Source organism: Zonotrichia albicollis, chromosome 1 (assembly GCF_047830755.1).
Source record: "Zonotrichia albicollis isolate bZonAlb1 chromosome 1, bZonAlb1.hap1, whole genome shotgun sequence".
Classification (NCBI taxonomy): domain Eukaryota; kingdom Metazoa; phylum Chordata; class Aves; order Passeriformes; family Passerellidae; genus Zonotrichia; species Zonotrichia albicollis.
In genome coordinates this window covers 88,916,367-88,935,472 of record NC_133819.1, presented here as the reverse complement: position 1 = coordinate 88,935,472, position 19,106 = coordinate 88,916,367, and the positions used below count along the sequence as shown (strand labels likewise).

The window sequence follows — 19,106 nt, the reverse complement described above, 5'->3', positions numbered from 1 at the left end:
TTAAATCTCAAAGTGGATTGGCCTGGTTAGATGAACCAATCTCAAATGTGAAAGTTGTAGAAATAAAATTATTTAATATTATTTTAATTCTGTTCTTTTTGATTCTTGTGTTTAGGCCTAAAATCACAAAAATGGACTTTAAAAAGAGCAAACTAACGCTCGTGGTTGTAGAAGATGATGAACAGGTAACTTCTTTCCCTTACTTGAGCCTGATCCAACAAAGTGTGGTGTGTGCTCAGGCTGGTAAGAACACAAGGGAGGCTCAGCACACTGTTGGCCCAGGCTGTGTTTCTCCTACCAAGGACAATAACTAGTATCATGCATGCCAACTTGCAAAGCTTTTGTTTCTGCATTTAGGGCAGAGAGCAAGAGCACACATTTGTTTTCCGGTTAGACAGTGCCAAAACGTGCAAACATTTGTGGAAGTGTGCGGTGGAGCACCACGCTTTCTTCAGATTGCGAGCCCCAGCAAATAGTAAATCTAGTAGATCCGACTTCATAAGGCTGGGATCACGCTTCAGATTCAGGTACTTAGTGAAGTAACAGCAATATATTTATCTTTGTACAAAGGAGCAGGTACAGCTTCCAGCAGAAGGCAGCAGTTTACTTTGTTTGTTTCTGTGTTTTAAGTGGGAGGACAGAATATCAAGCGACACACGGGACGAGGTTACGCAGAACTAGCACGTTTGAAAGAAGGCCCAGCAAGAGATACCCCTCTCGGAGACATTCCACTTATAAGGGTAAGTGTTTCTAGACATCTGTGCACTGAGCTGGTCATGTAGGTGTCCCATTAAATCCAATTGTGACATCTGTACAGAGTATGTCAGATCACCTAAAAAATCAGAACGTGCATGGAGGGGTTTTTTTGCCACAGTTCGTTGTTTCCCTCTTCTGTTTTTGATCTCTAACTACAATGAATTCTTCCACCCCCATCTATGGGGGTGGTACCTACAGTTTCTTTTGTTGCTGTATTGAGGAGGAAAGAAAAGTTGCAGAAAACCCACTAAGGCAAAGCATGTAATGTTTTTTTGAAGAATTGCTTGTGAAATTCTTCAGATTGTGGGGCAGAGCAGTGTCCAAAAGCCTCACTGACTTGCTTACCTAGCCAGACAATTTTAGGGTTATTGGGCTCATTATGCAGTTGTTGTGGCTTTTCTAACTGTAATGACATGTTATTCACCTGTCCAGACTCTGACCTTAACTAGCATGCCCTGGGAATTGAGATGTGCTGAATTTAAATGGAATGACAGGGAATTCATTTCTCTTGTGGTTTTGTAATTTGTCCTTGAAAACTTGAGCTTTTTGTTCCATGTAGAAAAAGCTTGAGCTTTTTGTTCATCCTAGGAAGGAGCACTGCAGGATAACTCTCAAATTCTATATTACTTGAGCCTGCAGTTATAGTTGCTGTATGGAGCAAGGCTGCTGTACACAGTAGGGTGAGATGACAATCCCCTAGAATGTCTCTGCACTCGTTTGCATTTCCATAATATAAACCACAGTTCCATGACCAGTGGTATTATGGGGACATTTTTGTCTCATTTACACTGGGGGGAGAAAGGGTGACAAGCATGCATGCTTTCTAGAGGCTGTAACTCTTTCCCCTGCTTCCTTCCTTAGTACATGGAAGGAGTTTAACTGAAATGCAAATTTAATAAATCTGTGAGATGCTGTTATGTGAGACATGAGAGTCAACTATATAGTGTGAGCTATTTTCTAAGTGGAAGAATTAATTCTTTACATTTAATTCTTGCCATTACAGGATCTGACAGACGTGCAGGTTTTGCCTTGAGTCTCAGTGCTTCTGTACTTATATCTGTGAGAGAGAGGCAGAAGAGAGAAAGTGTGGCTTATGCTTAGTTATGTTCTCTGTCCATTGCAGCCAGTCAGAACTTGTTTCACACCCAAGTGGTTGCCTTCTACAGAGCTCAATACATGTTTGTTAGGTTAATGCAAAAACTCTCTGTAGGTTGTTGTCCTTTCATGCATCTTTTGGCCATTAAGCCCTGTACCTAAATGCAGCCCACAAAGGTTGGATTCTCTCCTAGCTCTGTTGCTTTTGAGACTTCTGCAGTGTGTCATTAACTTCCTGCATTCAGCAGTCAGCTGAATCTTCACTTTCTTTCTGAGAAGTTCTTCAGTTCTCTTCAAACACACACAGTCATGGAAAAGAGATGATACCCCCCAGTTACTTAGCTGCCACCTTCACCATTCTTTCCAGCCTGTCCAAAGCAGAGGCCAAGACCTTATTCCTCAAGATTACTCAGTGCCTCCCAGGATTCCCAACTGATAGGCTGTTTTGGCTACCATTATTCCCTGCAGTAAGACACAGGCTATTGCCAGCTTTGTGAATGCTCTGGTTTCTGTAAGACAGTGAAAATTTCTACAAGGGGTAGTTTCTGATTTCCAGTGGACTTGATGGTATTGGCATGGTAATACAGTAAGATGAGGGAAAAGTGTTCTGGTTGAGCAGAACATACTCTGCCAAAAGTCCTGTTGTGGCATTTGGGAAGAATATGCTTGTCTGCTGTCATCTCTAAAGGGCTTTCACTCTGGCAGGACCAGTGGGATATTTGTGTCTGCCTCATACTTCATGATGTTGCACAGGATTACTAGAAAGCACAGGGCTGCCCTTGAAATTCAGACACTTCTGTGCAAATATGTCTGTGTAAGGATTCACTTTATCCAAGAAGAACTGCAAAATAGCTGATACTTCACTTGTCTTAAGATTTTTGTGTTTGTTTCTTTTTAAGCAAACAATCCTGTGAAAGCAGCACAACTGTGGTAAGTGACTACCTAACTTTTTTCTACCTCCCAGTTGCTGTTTTCAGGGTAAAAGGATTCTGAAGACAATGTCTGCTTTAGGATTTGTAAAAAGAGATTCTCTGGTGTGGGATGAATTGCTTTGGCATGTCTCATTATGCATCACCAGATTCTTCTTAGGGTCTGTCTGCTTCCATTGTTTAATCTATTTCTTTTATTATTTTTATATGTGAAATCAGACCAAAGTAAAACATACTTCCTTTTTGCTAATTGCTCTTATGCTGTGTTATCCAGCATAATTTGTTCATGTTTTTTAAATCTAAAGCAAAGAAACAAATTTTACACCACTCTTTCACACCTTAACTGCTGTGGTCTATATCTTGAATAAAATAATGATGTCTCCTTAAGAATATGAATTTTGCTTCTCTGTGGTACTTCCCTGAACTAAAAAGCATTGTGATGTAGATGTATTGATTACATAAAAGCAATTTTTTTCTCTCATAGTGCTAAAAATACTCCGGAACTCCATAACTACCAGGTAAGAGCATACCAGTTACAGAGGAAAATGTGGTCTATTCCATATTTTATGGTAAATATTTTTGCTCTTTATAGTTTGTACAGCTGCTTTGCTCCCCTTTCCTTACTCTGGAGTGAGATTTTATGATGTGTCAGAAATAAACAGCACCATATTGGGGTTAAGGAGTTTCCTCTTTTTTCCCCTGTGTTCTTGGATGCTCTGCAAGCTGAGTACACTCCATTTGCCATCTTCTTTCCCTTTCTTTTCTTTCTGTGCAAGTTAAAACCTTTGGGACTGTGAGTGTGATGGGCCCCAGGAGACTGCTCTGGAGCAAGCTTTTGTCTAGAGCAGCCTCTCACAGCAGGTGATCGTGACAATTTCCAAGTTGCAATTACCTCCCTCATCACAACACTTACAGAGTTCCCTGCTGGTCAAATGCTTGTTGGGGTTTTTTTATACACTCCAAGGAAAACATTACCTGGTTTTCATCTGTGCTGCTGACAGTCAATAGGTACTGAGAAAAAGCAAGCTTCCAAACTCTGTATGTGCATGAGAACTTAGTCTTAACACTTTTTATTAAAACCAGTGATTTTGTTTTACTGTTTCTCTTCAAGATCTTGTGGATATAAGAAGAAAGTCCTGTCACCAAAGACAGGAGACCTCCTGAAGCCTGCTCTTATAACCTTTCTTATTCTCCACCTTTGATCAAAGTTGACATTTTTTTGAAGTGCTTTCTATGAGAAGCACTGGATGTGCCAGGTTGTCTGTCAAACAGGAGAACAATTTTCTTTGCATTGTCCCATGAGTGTGTCCTAATGAGCAAGCTCAGCACCAAGAGGCTTCATTATGTGCTCAGTGACATGGGAGAAGGTCAGAAGCATTAGAGTTTCTAGGGTTCACCAGGAAAATAAAAGTTAAAACTTAATAGGGAGCTTTAATATGCTTTCATTAACCATTTCAATGTTTCCATTTGCAGCCCCAGTATCATCCTAATATACATCCTGCTCAGCCACACTGGCATCCACACACCCCTGTGAATGTAAGGTAAGCAATCTTCCCTTTGTGGATAAAAGATGATTACTTCTTTCTTTATGTTACTTGATATGAAGTTTTGGTGGCCGTGTTGGGCAGTTCTCTGCACATGAAAAGCAAACAAAAGTTAGAAGTATGAGATATAGAGACAGTATTAAATAACTTCTAAGTTTTGCTTTGGAATAGGAATCTTTTTCTCTAGTTGATTTCTAATTCAAAATTCAAAATAGAATGTTAGTGATCTCCTGTAGGGAGTCTGTTGGATAGGGAGCTGCTCTGTATCTTAATTGCAAATAAATCAGTATTTGTTTGTATTTAATTTCCTAAGACAGAGGAGAAACTCATTTTACTGTAAAGTTAAATTATTAATAATTATATTCTTGCAGTGGAGCACTGTTTTCATCTTTTGCAGAAATGTATATGAAAAAATGACAAGTACATGGAGCAATTTATCAAGAGCATTAGAGATAATGAGTAAAATTATAGCACTGAGTTTTTGAGAACCATTTCACAAAAACATTGCTGCCTGTGCTGTTGTGCTATCTTCTCGCATATTTCTTTCTTTGTAGCTAGTGATGAGTGACATTGAGGGAAAAGAAATGTTGGAAGAAATTCAGTCCAATTAAAACCCACTTGGTGGAATGCACAGTGAAGGCATGCACCTGCTGGTGGATATGTATCTATATGTGTACACATGATAAAAGCCAGCCACTTCTTTATCCTAATAAAAAGTAACCTTTTTAGATGACTCAGGTTTTTAGACAAATAATTACCGTCTTCAGTGAAAAATACCAATACCCTAATTTTTGTTTCTCCTTATCTAACATTTATATTCTTACATCACAATAGGTAGACTTTGGTTTTAGTGTGGGCAGGCTCTGGGGATGAGGCCAAGTTTAAAATGGATGAAAAGACAATTTGGTGTGAGTTTGAGTCTGAGAATGCAGGAAAAGGGCAAGTACATGATTAGAAATAATAGGCAGAGAAGCAGACAGGCATTGTCATCTCAAAATTCTTAGTGCACAGCAGTGAAGCAAATACTAAATTTGTGTTAGAAACAGGAGACTTGAAGTTGTGTAATGAACTTTGCCTGTATTTCAGGCTCAGGAGTCTTCCTGGTTTTAGCGTTTCTTTATCCAGTTTATTATGAGCTCTTTAAAATGTACAATTTCACATTATGAAAGAGTGGCTGCCAAGAGAGCCTAATGATTTTATAAATCATTTGAGGTTTTGCTGAAATTTTTCTAAAGATTTCATCACTTACGATACCAGTCCATGACATTTTAAAGCCAAATAGTTCACCCTGGAGCAGAGTGATATTGAAATAAGCACAATAATGTATTGTAGTGTGTGTAGACAACCTCCCCCTCCAGCCCCTCCACTGCCTGGGCAAAGACTAAGGTCAGTGAAATATGAACAATGGCTTTTTTATTGCAAGGCTTGTAAAGCTAAAAAAAAAGCAGCCCATATTTAAAAGCTCAGTCATAGAAGCTTGGTAGAAAAGGTGCTCAGAATTTTGGTCCCATTCAGGTAGAAACATCTAAATGTGTGGTTAAAGTGGAAGTTTCAAGTTATTCTAACTTGGAGTCAAAGTGAAATAATAGGATAATTAAAATCTTGGACAGCTTGACTTGAAAAAGCTTATTCCATTTGAATGCAAACTTGAGATCACAGCCACAGATGCATAAAATTCCTTCTGCTGTGCATGAAGGTCTGGAATAGGCATGGGCTGAAATGAAACGACTTGTGTAATACATGTTATATATGGAGCTTTTGTTGAATAACTTGTGAAATAGTATGTGGAATTGTGTCTCAGTTTTCTTAGTAAATTTCTTTCACTGAAATTGTTTGCAGATTCTTTCAGTGAAATTGTTTGCAGTTAGCTTAATATTTAACCTTCTGGAAAAAAAATCCAATGAACAGCTGTCATTATATAACTTTAGAATATATCTAAAAAAAAAAAAAAAAAATCTAAACCTTGCCTGTGTTTCTGCTACTATAAAAAAAACTTACCAGAATCATAGAATGTCTTGGGTTGGAAGAGACCTTAAAGATCATCTTACTCCAACCCCTGCCATGGCCAGGGACACCTTCCACTAGACCAGGTGGCCCAAAGCCCCATCCAACCTGGCTTTGAACACTTCCAGGAATGGAGCATCCACAGCTTCTCTGTGCAACCTGTTTCAGTGCCTCACCACCCTCACAGAAAAGAATTTCTTCCGTATATATAATAATTGCAGCTTCAATTTGGTAATAAGGTAATGTTAAATGTTGTGGTTTCCTACATAGTGTTCAAAATCGTTGTTTTATTTATTCCCCACTCCGCTGCAATGATTTAGGGGACACTGTAGGAATGGCTGAAGTTAGTTTCTAAGCAGCAATAAGTAATGAACAAATAAGAAAAAATATATTAAGCAGCAATAAGTAATGAAGAACTAAGGAAAAAGATATTTTCCTTGTAGTACTTTTGCAAGTCTCAGAGAATTACCTGTACTAACTCTAGACTGGGGGTGTTCTTAAGAAAATGCAACTCTGTAAATTACAGGCTGCTTTAGTGTTAATTAACTGCACCAGTGCCAAAGGAATGGCAACAACCACAGAGCTATTTTCATTCATAATAGGATTGCCTTTCTTAACCTTTTGCACTTTAAGGATGTACTGTCATGAGCTCAGCGTTTTGCATGATATGTTTTATTTTACTTGTTCGTTGTACAAATTTAGTTTTCCTGTAGCCTCCTCCCCTTCCCCACCCCCCTTTTGGAATTCCAGAGCATTGATGCACTATGCTTGTCTGTAACATTGCAAACAGGGTTTTTAATGATTGAGTTCTGGTTGAAAGCCTTTTGAAATCAGCTAGAAGATTCCCAGTTGCTTCAGCAGCTTCAGCATAAGATCCTATGGGTCTGTCCCCATTTCCTTGCCATGCTGTAGCTCCATGTGCATGCCTAGCACTTGCAGGATGAGCTCATGTTTCTGTGTAGCACTCCTAAGTTGACTTCCATTCCTCACTAACCAATAACTGTGCAAATGGTACAGGCCACCCTATCATGATGACAGGCCCTATTGGAAACCCCCCACAAGTGGAGAGGACAGCAATTTACGGTATATCCAGGAACAGAACCAGAAGAATTTAGGAGGAGTCCAAAGCATGGTGTACCAAGATAAACTCATGACGACTCTCTGAAAAAGAGCCATCTTCATTTCACCTGCCACCTTAGACATCATTGCATTCCATGGTCCTTGTCTGTCTGCAGTATGTTCAAAGTGTATTGTGCATAAAGTGTGTGTCTTTGTATGTACATCCATCCTTGTGTAGTGTTTGTGGACATTCTTGGGAAAAGTGTTTTCCATATCTTTGTTAAAAAAAAAAATAATCTTGAAAAACCTCTTTTGAATTCTGGTAAGAATTTTCAGTGCCCTGAGACCAGAAATATTTCTGGGGGCTTTCATTCTACCCTAGTTTCAAATCTGTGACCCTCTGCCTGGTGTTGAAGATCAGACATTTGTGCCTTAGTTATTTTTATTACCTTGTGTCTTTTGAGTCAAATTAATAGATTGAGAACATAGTTTTTCAGTGGCATGCAAATAGGAGATTGGAGGAAGGAAATAATTCATTCTGGCAATCAAATTGGCTTGTGGGCCACCAACAAAGGGAGCCTACTGAGGCAGTCATAGGTTTGGATGTTATTTGTTTCTAGTTTTTGTCTTCTGCAGAAGAAAATAGAGGTGCTTACCTAACTTTGAAAACAAGTATAGGGAAAGAACACTGTAATAAATTTCACAGAGTATGTTGGTGTTTTTGGTGGTTTTTTTTTTTACTTCTTGTATTGATAGCATTCCCCAAAACCATACCTGCTGCTATAAAGGCAAGAATGTTAAAAATAGCTAAAAGGGTGCTGCTCTCATCTTATATTTAATGTGATTATGGAAGTGAACTTTTAATTACATGAAACTACCTGCTGGTAACTTTTCTCTGAGTAGGCTCAAAAACACAACATATAATCAGTACATTAAAAAATGAGGACATTCCAGTGGAATAGCTCTATTTTTTTAAAGTTAGACATTTGTGAAGTTGAATGTATATTTTGCAGACCTAGGATTTTGAATTGGACTGGCTGGTATTTTGATCACTTGCAGACTTTTTTGTTATCTTTAAACCAAAAATCACAGTGCCATCTTCACTCATGCATTTGTTTTAGCTAGGCCTTACATCTGTGGTCTCTCTGAAGTTGTTGGAATGAATGAATCTTCATTTGGGATGTTTTCAAAATGAAGTAGTTTTTAACTTGATTTTGATAAATACACATTTATAAATGGCTATAACAATTTTTTTCAGAGGAAATTTGATAGTTTATAACTTTTTGTGAAATACATTTGTTTACAAATGCTATCTTTTATTATTTGTTTTGATCTTTCCTGTATGTGCTAAGTACAAATAAAAAATGTCAATCTTGTTGATCTGCTTATGATACATTATTTATTTTTGAAAGATTTTGGGGGAGGGTGGGTAGATATGCTTGTACCTGATTTCCCCTGTAGTTACTAATGCTGTGGTGGATCAATGTTTCCAGTGCAATCTGTAGAGAGAGCAAGACAATAAAGCAATTGTGCACTGAGATGTGAAAATGCCAGAGTAAGCCTAAGGTGTGTAATCACAGAGGCTGACTTTGGTTTCCCCAGACTAGTCTTCCTCTAGTTCAGCAGCATTTTATTTAAGAAAGGAAGAAAGAGAAACTTTGTTGGAGCCACTGGAACAAAAGTGTAGTTTAGCTGCTGCTCTGAAAGCATTCTGGAGGAGGATTTTTTGAATACTCACATTAAAGTGTGAGGCAATGGTGCTTTATTCTTTACACACCTACATTCATAATACAGTGTCATTCTTGTCATATAACCTTGTCAGCTTCCATGTGCTCTGTTGCCAGTGTTCCACCTCATCCTGTGTTGCTGTGTGTGGTTTGGTTTGTTGCTGAAGGTGCACTGAGCGAGGGATCCATTCCCTGACAGACTGCAAGAAAAGACAGCTCAAGGCCCAGCTGGTCCTGTAAGTGTTAAAAAGCCTCAGGCACATTGGGGAAGAACAACCTGAGGGCCCTGTGTGCTCTGCAGTTTGTGTGTGTCGCCTGGAGGGAAGCACTTGTCATTCTGCTCCTCTGGAGAAGGAGCCCACACACTCTGCACTCCCTTTTCCCTTGTTCATCCCTCACCCTCCCTGCTGCCTGCAGAAACCTGAGCCAGCCAAGTCCTGGAGCCATCAGCTAGGTAAGAAGAGATCAGTGTGTCTGTCCTTCCTTCCTCTAGCCATAGTTGGCTTCCTGTAGCAAATGGGCTAGGATGCAGTTGGGAAGAGGGAGCGTTTCTGCCTGATTCCTCTCTGAGCCCAGTACTGCTCTCACCTGTGTGGCTTACAGCACCCAAACAAAGGTAGATATGGGTGGTATCTGTCTGAACAAGGTAGTAGAAAAGAGTTGCTTTAGATATTAAAAAGCATATTGGTAGTTTTTTCCTAAAATTAGCATAATTGTAACTCACAGCAGTTTGTTTTTAACAAGTCATAGAGGTCTTGTGATACTAAGATTACAATTTTTTGTTTGAAGCAACACAAAATACTGCAGCTGAAACCAGATTACATGTAGAGAGGGGAGAGAGAAGAAAAGTTTGGAAAATGTTTGGTTAAGTCTGTTGTTAAACGCAGCAGCAATTTTTATTTAAAATACTGGGAAAGTTCTGTCCAAAGAAATCAATACTACATCTTAATTTTGTGCTGCTTCAGGAATCCTCTGGTAGTTTATAGGCACAAACTCAATATAGGACCTTGATGACCTGGTATGTGAGTGTTTATACACTGAATGACTGAATTACTTTACCTAGGAGTTCTTCATGAGGAAATGCTGCACAGTTTTTGCCAAAAAGCATGTTACACAGTCATTCTAAGTCAATGCATTTTAAATGTGTTCTAAATACACACAGGGAAGTTTGTTTTTTGTTTTTTTTTTTTAAGACTTGAAGATTGCTAAAAGGAGGTAACACCTTCTTAATCCAAATGAAACGTGTTCCCAGGGGTACCCATTGAATTGCATGTGCAAACTTTCTCCACCCTGTTCTGAAGTCTGTTTGTTGTCTGAAACCTTTTTATGAATCCAGCATGTACTTAGGAACTTCTGTAATTTGATTACAGGTCATAAACACTATCCTTGGATCAACTTGGTGGGGGATGGAGGGGAAGTCTGAGTATAGCAACAGGTCTTGCAGAAATTGCACTGATCTGAAGTCCAACATGGAATTGCTTCTTCCGTGTGCTGGAGAATTAATTGATACAACCTGGCTGAGAGTATCTTTTGATCATCTCTCTGCACACCTTCCTTCTGTGCTTAATAAAGCTGGAAAGCAGATCTTCCCTGCCAGGGCTCAGGCCTGGCGCTACACTCTGTATTAGGCTTTGCAGAGGGATTGGCCTTGTAATAACCATAATCCCATGTCCTCTCCCCCAGGAACTGCTGGGGGAATTGAAAAGCTGGTGACTCTGTGACACCACATCTGTAACACAAGCTGAAATATATCGCTTTTCAGCCCCAGCCAGGCCCTGGCATGCAAACTAATGACTAATATTGAATACTGAAATATGATACCTGAAATACAATACTGAAACTGTTGTCACTTTGAATATATTGTTTTAGTGTGGGCTTTTTCATCAAACTTTCATTTTCAGCTATTTTTCTCTAGTTCATGTGAGTCACAGGCAAAGTGAACAAAGGGATCAGGTTTTATAATGCATTTCAAAAGCTGGCGGTCAGGGGTTTGCATACATAAAGAAAAGAATGAAGTCCTTCTGGACCCTGTTATCATTGAACCCATGGGCAAACTGACCAAGAGGAGGATTGTTTTCTCACATTGTGGATGGCAACAAGGCATATATTATGGCCTGGTGATATAAAATGTGATTTTCTCTTCCTCTGAATGAGCACTGCAGAAGATGTCTTTTCAGCTTGCAAGAGAAAGAGTGGCAGAGCTTGCAAGTAGTTTTGAAAATGGAACTTTAGGTGCAGGCAAGGAATGAGCTGGGGAACATCAAAGGCAGCAGGGGAAAAATGAAACCGAGTATATCACCTGCTTCTCAGGCATCAGAGTTGGCAAGATGGGGCTCTCTCAGAGAGAGGAGACAGTTCAGAGCTGCAGTCATCTCTTTTGAGAGGAGAAATATCTTCAGTTTGTGTATCAAGCAGGCAGGCTTCTACCTGTTTCAAAGGAGAGAAGTTTTGATGGACATCCATCTAACCTGACACTCCAGTTCTCTGGAAAGAATGTTGGCAACGAGAGGTTTTCCTATTACTCTGCAACAGAGAACCAAGGAAAACAGACTTGCAGGGCAAATGCTGTCATTGCAGCATTGCTAATGGTAGCTAAAGAGACTGCTGGTGCCAGAGCTGCTTATAGACCAGCATTAATGGGCATAAATTAGGAAATGTAATTTTTTAAATTGACCTCAGACTCTGTGTGTTGTGGTTTGAAAGGGCACTGATCCACCAGGACCCTGGTTTCTTTCGTTAAGACAGAAGTTTCATGTAAACCTTTAGAACCAGCTTGAACTAACGATATGCACCTGAACCAAACTTTTGCTGCACTGTGAGGATGAAGATTTTGAACTGTTTCAGATTAAATACTTATTTTCCTATGTTACAGCCAAACTGCACATGCTTAGAAAATCACAATGCTCTTATGCTGCTTCCAAATTTTAGTGTCGAAGAGCCTGCAGGAAATCAGTCCTCCTTCCCAGCAGGCACGTAGAAGGATGCAGCTTTTGGAAAAAACAGTCCTAGTCAAATCAGATCAGAAAAAACATGTAGAGAGGTGGGCCACACTTTTCTGTCTACCTCCTGCAGTACATGGTAAAGCAGTGTGTGGTGATCATGAAGGTGTTGTTTGGCTTTCCTTGCTTTCTACCTACTCTTGCACCTTGAAGGGACTGGCCAAAGAGTTTCCCTTTCTCAGTGTTTGTGCTGTTGCTCTTGTTGCCACTGCATCACCAAAAGAAACCACAACAAACAAAAAAAATCAAAAAAACCCCAACAGATAATTCAGTTGGAGTTCTTCCATTGGTATGAATCATTTCCAGTAATAAAGCTACAGAGTAAATGCTGTTCTCAAGCACTTACTAATGACTGCTTCATGACTGTGCTTTAAAGCAAAACAACTTACTTTCACAAAGCTGATTTCACAAGTGTAATCTGAATTTAATTGTGAAGTTCCCGTGTCAGGACTCCCTGTGTGCTGTCCCCTGCAGATATGAGTAGCTTGCTATGGAAGGTACAAGCATGTCTGTAACAATTTGCGTATTGCTTTTAATTTATGCATGTAATATACTTTAAGTTTTGAACAGGAAGAAGAGATTTTTAAAAAACCAAAAACCTTTCTTTTCCATCCAGCTTTTCTAAAGATGATTTTTTCCCCTTCAGTTGGAATCTTGGCAGACTTGACACACAGATTGGTGGAGATAAGTAGTTCCACAGCCTGACCCAATGTTACTTCTTTGTTTTGTGTTATTTTGTATAGCAGCTTTCTGATGGCTGTGGGATATTTCTTTGGGTTTGGTGACACCTTATCTTCTATGATCTGTTGCCTGTATCTGTTCAGAAGCAATCTAGTTTGTCACTAGCAGAAGAAGCATTTATGATGACTGCCTTAATCATCACGCCCTCTCAGAACTGAGGAATCTGCCAATTTAAAATTAAGATAAATGTTCAGCTGTGGCTATGGGAACCAGTGGAAGTGCCCCTAGGGTTCTGTTTTCAAATTGCCACCACAATTTTATTTCCACCGTGAACATACTATCTTTGTAGTGAGCTTGATTTTTTTTTTCCATTTTCATCTTTCTCCTCCTCTTCCCTTTCCTCTTCATTTTCCTTTCATAGCACTAGTAGTATGACCTTTATCTTTATCAAACAGCAAAATCTGCATCACACGATGATGTTTTGGATTACACAAGAACAGATGTTTCATACAAGAACAGTTTGGAAAACCTCTAATTGGTGGCTTACCAATGTCTTATGCTGATGGATTTTAAAAAACATTATTTCTTTTTTTTAACTGAGGCAATGAAAAACCTCTTCTACTTTCTGAGTCACAACAAAAATGAAAGAATTAGCCACACCTAATTAGAAGTAGGAAGTACTGATCTAATGCAATTAAACTCCGGATAAGAAACTAATTATTTGTAAGTTACTTTTTTCTCCCTAAACCCGTAACACTCTGTGCTGGAGTTCTAATGACAGTAGCTTACCTGCCATTACCAATTTCTGCAATTTTGTCTTCCTTAGAGAAGTAGAAATACAAATCATTAGTGAATCTCCAGTGCTCTGTAAATGGTGTAATTGCACAGTAATGGACTCAGTACCTAAACAGATGTCAGAGTGGCTGTTTCCTTTCATCTCCAGGGGCCAAGGCCCTGAATATTAAGGCCTGGCTGGCAAGCAGCAGAACCAGCATCAGGTGCCTCCGAGCCGAGTCTTTCTCATCAGTAGGAATATAGGAGTCAAACAGGAAGGAAGAGCTCAGGAAAAAATGGGTCAGGCAAACAAAAAGCTCAAGTAGAGGGTTTAGGAGAAGCAGAGTTTTACAGTGTTATGTGCAAAAGAAAGGAACTAGAAAATGAAAAGCAATGGATTCTGCTAGAAACTCTGAGAATGGTGAAGAGGAATGAAAGCAGCAAGGGAGCTTTGTGATTTCAGCATCTCTGTCTTCAGTACCTGGGGCTTTCTGAATCAGTAGTAAGGCTGATTTGAAGCAAACTTCAAGGAACTTGAATGTAAAATTGGATGCTGCTTCTGTATCAAAATTTTGAGTCCAGGAGGCCTTTGTTTGTTATTACTCATTTTCAGTTTCAATGGTTACATTTAATATTTGTGTCTCATTCTCTATTTCTGATTAAAAAAAAAAAAAAAAAAAACAACTGTGAAAATGGCTTTAAAGGTAAAACCAACAGTTTCCTGCTGTAAGCTGGATGAGTTGCCCAAGTATTGAAGTGAGAACCTTTCCAGAGATAGGGCAGAGGTTGCAAGTATGTAATTAAGAGAGGTCTTGCTGAGCTGAGTGATTGATTTTGTACTACTTTTACCTGTTAATACTGTGTTTGTGTTTTAAAAAGGGCAAAAATCTATAACCTAAAAAGAAGTCATTTGTGTAGCAATGGAGTCGATTGTGTTCACACTGGACTAAAGTTATGGCAAATTACTGAAAATTCACAAGACAGCATGTTTTTTGTAAAGCATTAGCACAGTTCAGAATTGGAATAATTTAGAAGTATGAAAATGAAGCGGTTTGGTTAATTTCTTTTAAAACAAGTTTTTTTTCCCAAGGAATTCCAGCTTAGTAAGGATGGAGACAGAAAGGAGATTTTGTAAGATGGGAGCATATTGTTAAGGGAAGATAAATCCAGTGGATTGGCTTCAAGGCTAAAGGGATTACACCTTTCTAATCTGCCAGATGCAAGGCTGCTGTAGTTCCTGGCTTCACAGCCCAGGATGAGATGCTGAGCATTCCTTCCAGAGATGTAAATGCTCACTGAGCACCCACTCAGCCAGCCTTGCTGAGGAGCAGAGGAGGAGAAGGGCAGTGCCTTGAGCAGCACCTGCATACACAAACAGCAGCTCCCAAATGTGGGGCAGCACAGAGAGCTCCATCCTCAGTGCAAACAGAAAATAGGACTGCAGTTGAGAAGATGCCCTGGACTGTGGTGATCAGAGTTTGACCAGCCAAGCTGACTAACCAGCAGATTGCTTACATGGGGCTGGTTATTTTTCTCCTGTGCAACCTGAATGAAATTCATCCTGCACATGAATTCACCTCTTTCCTTTCTCTTGTCTCCTTGCAGGTACCCCTGCTTTTTACTTGCAATGCTTCTGGTTTTGCTAAGTCCATACTCAAATGTCCCAAGGCTTCCATGATAGTTTGGATCTTACACAGAGTTACTGACACAGTTTCTTAGCCAGTGCTGGCCTTGCATGGCTCTTCTCACCCAAGAGACCCTGATACTTCAGAGGTCTGTCATGTTTGGCCATTGCTCATAAGCACCTGTGAATTTCAGCAATCCTTCTGGGCATGCTCTATAGCATTTTTTAGCTGCTTCTGCCTTAATCTTAATGTCCAGCAACTTCTGTTGCATCCTGTGATTTCTCGTGTTCTCCTCTCTTGGCTAAGCCTCAGGCCTGTGCCTGCTTCTCTCTGCACCCTTTGGCAGCAGTGTGATAGTGAGCACAGTGGAGATGAGACAGGGATGTGCTTAGCTCGCAGGACCTGAGTTATTTAATGAGTTAAGTGGTGGGAAAAACTGCACCATGGCTGGCAATCTGAGATCAGATGCAGGCTACCTCAGAGGCCACAGCTCTTTGCTTGGCTTTGCTCCTGTTTTAACCTGAGCTGGCTTGCTTGGATTAGCCACCCCAAGTTGTTTTATTTCCTAAGGACAAGGAAATTTGCCTTTGCCTCTGTCTGAAAGGGGAAGGCAGCAGACTTGAGGGAGGATCTTGTTGGTCTTAGAAAATTTTATGTCTGCTTTTCAGAGTTTTCTCATCTACAAGGACATCTGGGACAATGAATTTTTTTTTGACAGGTGATTAAATATCATTAGCTATTGTTAGTGTTAATTAAAAGCCTTTGTAAATGAAGAAAAGCACGCTTAGTTCCCCAGTGGGCATATTTTGCATGACAGTTTTGCAAGACTGTATTTTTTTAATGATCTTTATGCAGATAAGGTGAAATCTATGAGGACAATGTCTTTATTGAGTCAAGATTTGTTCCTTGGTATTTTATTAGAACATGCTGTGGGCTTTATTCTGGTGAAGAATTCCAGATTAGTCTTGCTTCAAAACTTAGTTCAGCATCTTGTGTCCTACAGCAGGCTTCTGTCACCATTTATTAATATATTTTTTCCCTATTATAATTTTCTCTTTAATTTCAAGTTTGTCTGGGAGCAGGCTGCTGGCTGCCTGCTCTGCTTTCTGAGGTCCAATCCATCCCTAGGATTGGATGAGGACTGTGGATCATCCCTGGCAGCAGGGAAAGAAATCTGCAACACAATTTTCCATGCCTTCCCTGATGGAAGCAAATGGGCCAGCTGTGATGTTCTGGTGTCAGAGCAGAGCAAGGAAGTGTAACCACAATGTTAGCTTTAGTTATACTTCACACAGCTCAGGAAGCCAATTCTGGCCAGCAAAGAGATCTTGGTTACATGGTGCAGGAAGAAAAAACAACATAGGTTTGGTTTTAGTGATCCCAGTTTTCCTTTACTTAGGAATAGTCATTGCATTTATATGTTCCAGTCCGTGGCTGCAAAATGAAAGTTCACCCTCTCTCCTGTTATTGCAGTCATCCTGCTGTGGTCTGTGTTCCTTTCTCATGTAATCCTGGGTCAAGTCTTTTGCTTCAGTCCAATATCCCTGGCTATTAAGTGATATCCACATGCCTTCTTCCTATCCCCTCATTTCCTCTTCTTTCCTCTCCACAGGGACATTTTCAGAGATTTTCAAAATTCCTTCTCTCTCTGTGCCACTTGCCATGCTTTAGCAAAACAAGTGGTATGTGAGACTCCAAGCATGATTTTAAAGGAAGTTTAGCTAAAAGTTCATTGTAATTTATTTGACTGGGATTTTTTAACTGCTTTTGAAGCATGGGCAGGCAATTAACCCAGAGTCTACCCTCCATCTTCCCAGTAAAGGGAGATACTAAACCCAAAAATGAATGTTTGGCTTCGCATAGCTGTTAAATTTCCCCCCCCCCCCGGCTGCCACAATGAAATTTCACACGCAGTGGCTGCTTTCATTACATACACATTAATACACATATATATTAGCAGGCACTGCAACACTTCCCCTGGCTGCCATTTGGAAGCACATCTAAAGCCCATTTTGATGTTGGAGAAGGCATTGTAATGACACGGCGATGGGTGATACATCTCCCAGCACATTCAGTACAATGCCAGCAGTGTGAATTTTTGCTGCCAAAGCCCGTGCAAATCACCACCAGGCTTGCTCCAAGCTACAGATGGGGGAGGACTGAGAGCAGTTCTGAAGATGTTTGTGGAAAGTTTGAGGATTTTTAAATACTGGCAAATTGCAGTGGTTTGGTGCAGGAGGAATGTTCAAAGCAAATAGAGGTGAGTGTGGTAATTGTTGAAAGTTATTTATCACAATCAGACCTGGAAGCCTGGGATCTTCTTAAACCACTGTTCAGCTGTGGTAGGAAAGGTCTAAACTCTTAGAGTGATCCACAAGGCATGATAGTTTGAGCCTGCTTTCTGCTCTTGCCCCTCCAGCCCTCCCATGGAGAGGAGAGAAGAAAGCCCCACCATTGCTCTCCAAGTGTAACTTCAGACAGGTGGAAGAGGCTAAAGGAAGAGTGGGGAAAGAGGGGCATGGGCAGGGTGCAGGAATAAGCTTACTCTGGGACACAGGTGCAAGATGTTTCTGCAGAGCTACACCAGGAGACTGAGGCTGATAGCTGGGAGGATGGCATGGAAAGGCAATCACGTTTTTTAAAAAACCCCTTGTCACTCATGGGTTACACCAAAATGGGAGTCCTCGCATACCGGGCCTGTCATGGATGAGAGAAAGGTCCTGATCAGGTACTGATCTTAACACATCAGAAGGATTAGGGCACAGCTCAGGAGGAATGTTTGTGCTGTTGGGTAAGAGTAATGCGTCACAGCTGAGGTTGTGGGGCTGGAAACCTGGCCACTTTTGGAAAGGACCTGATATTCTTGAACATCATATGTTAGACATGAGTCAACAATCCCAGACTATATAAAAAAAATGTCATGTTCCATTGTGTAAACAAGAGTAGATCCTGTAGGACATGAGAAGCAACCCTTCCTCTTTGAAACATGTTTGCAAGGCCTCAGGTGGAATGGGGTGTCCAGTTCTTAGCACCACATGTTGGAAGCAGAGCAGGGGGCAGCTGGGTGGACAGGGATGGCAAGATGTCTCAGAGCTGCATATAATGTGCAACCTGTGAGGGGCAACTGAGGAATTCAGAGCTCTACAGATCCAGAGGGGAGGTGTAAAGGGCCATTTTCAAAAACACAGGCTTCTATGGCAAGAAATAACCTTCTTACTGTGTCTGTGATGGATGGGAGATAAAATAGTGGCCTAAATTGCAGTAAAGGAGACAGAATAAACAAATAAGTGTAGACATGCTGAGATACTGAAATTGATTGCACAGGAGGGTCATGGAGTCTCTGCTAGTGAGAGTGCTGGAGGTTCAGTTCAGGTAACACAGGCCCACATACTTTGGTTTTGAAGGCCTTCAAAAAGTTTTCTGTTCCTTATTTTCCTATGTCCTCAACACTGTTGTGTGTGTGGATTCTGTACTAGAGATATAGTTTGGTAAAGAGTAGGTGACTGCAGCACATGAAATCTAAGAATGTCAACTGAAAACAGCTTTTTGGGTAAAGTGTCAGGAGGGTAAAACTGAGACAGAGGACTAGTAATGTAAATGAAAACTGTAAAATAGGAAAGGAAGTTAGTAGATATGTGTTATTTGCCTTGTTCCTTGATGTGCTGCCTTTTTGGTCAGAAGGAAGTAATTAATGTGAATTTGAAGCTAAAGGCAGCACTAACCTTCTTGTGAACACTGAGTGGCCTTTTTGAAGGTTCAGCCTGCAGAAGCTGTGCTGATCAGGAGTGCTTTTATCTGACTGAGGGACAAAGAAGAAAGAAATGTTTGCTTCCTTTGCACACTTGCCTGTAGGGCTCTGCCTCATTTTTCTTGAAGGACAGGAGCTGTCTGTGTAGGAAACAGCTGGAACTTG

The 19,106-nt window shown here is 40.4% G+C and overlaps 1 protein-coding gene across 7 annotated transcripts in view; it reads left to right on the top strand.

The window, feature by feature from the left end:
- Nucleotides 1-19,106, top strand: part of EPB41L4B (erythrocyte membrane protein band 4.1 like 4B) — a 166,176-nt gene that overhangs the window by 74,065 nt on the left and 73,005 nt on the right. For 5 of the 7 annotated variants that reach the window (XM_074546510.1, XM_074546485.1, XM_074546492.1 and 2 more), the window contains 7 exons: nucleotides 116-185; nucleotides 358-527; nucleotides 631-740; nucleotides 2,751-2,781; nucleotides 3,265-3,298; nucleotides 4,254-4,321; nucleotides 6,457-6,567. In XM_074546510.1, coding sequence (XP_074402611.1) covers nucleotides 116-185; nucleotides 358-527; nucleotides 631-740; nucleotides 2,751-2,781; nucleotides 3,265-3,298; nucleotides 4,254-4,321; nucleotides 6,457-6,567 — 594 coding nt within the window. Of the gene's footprint in view, nucleotides 1-115; nucleotides 186-357; nucleotides 528-630; nucleotides 741-2,750; nucleotides 2,782-3,264; nucleotides 3,299-4,253; nucleotides 4,322-6,456; nucleotides 6,568-7,345; nucleotides 8,768-19,106 lie in introns of those variants that run through there. The other 2 variants (XM_074546521.1, XM_074546503.1) reach the window with 2 other exon arrangements.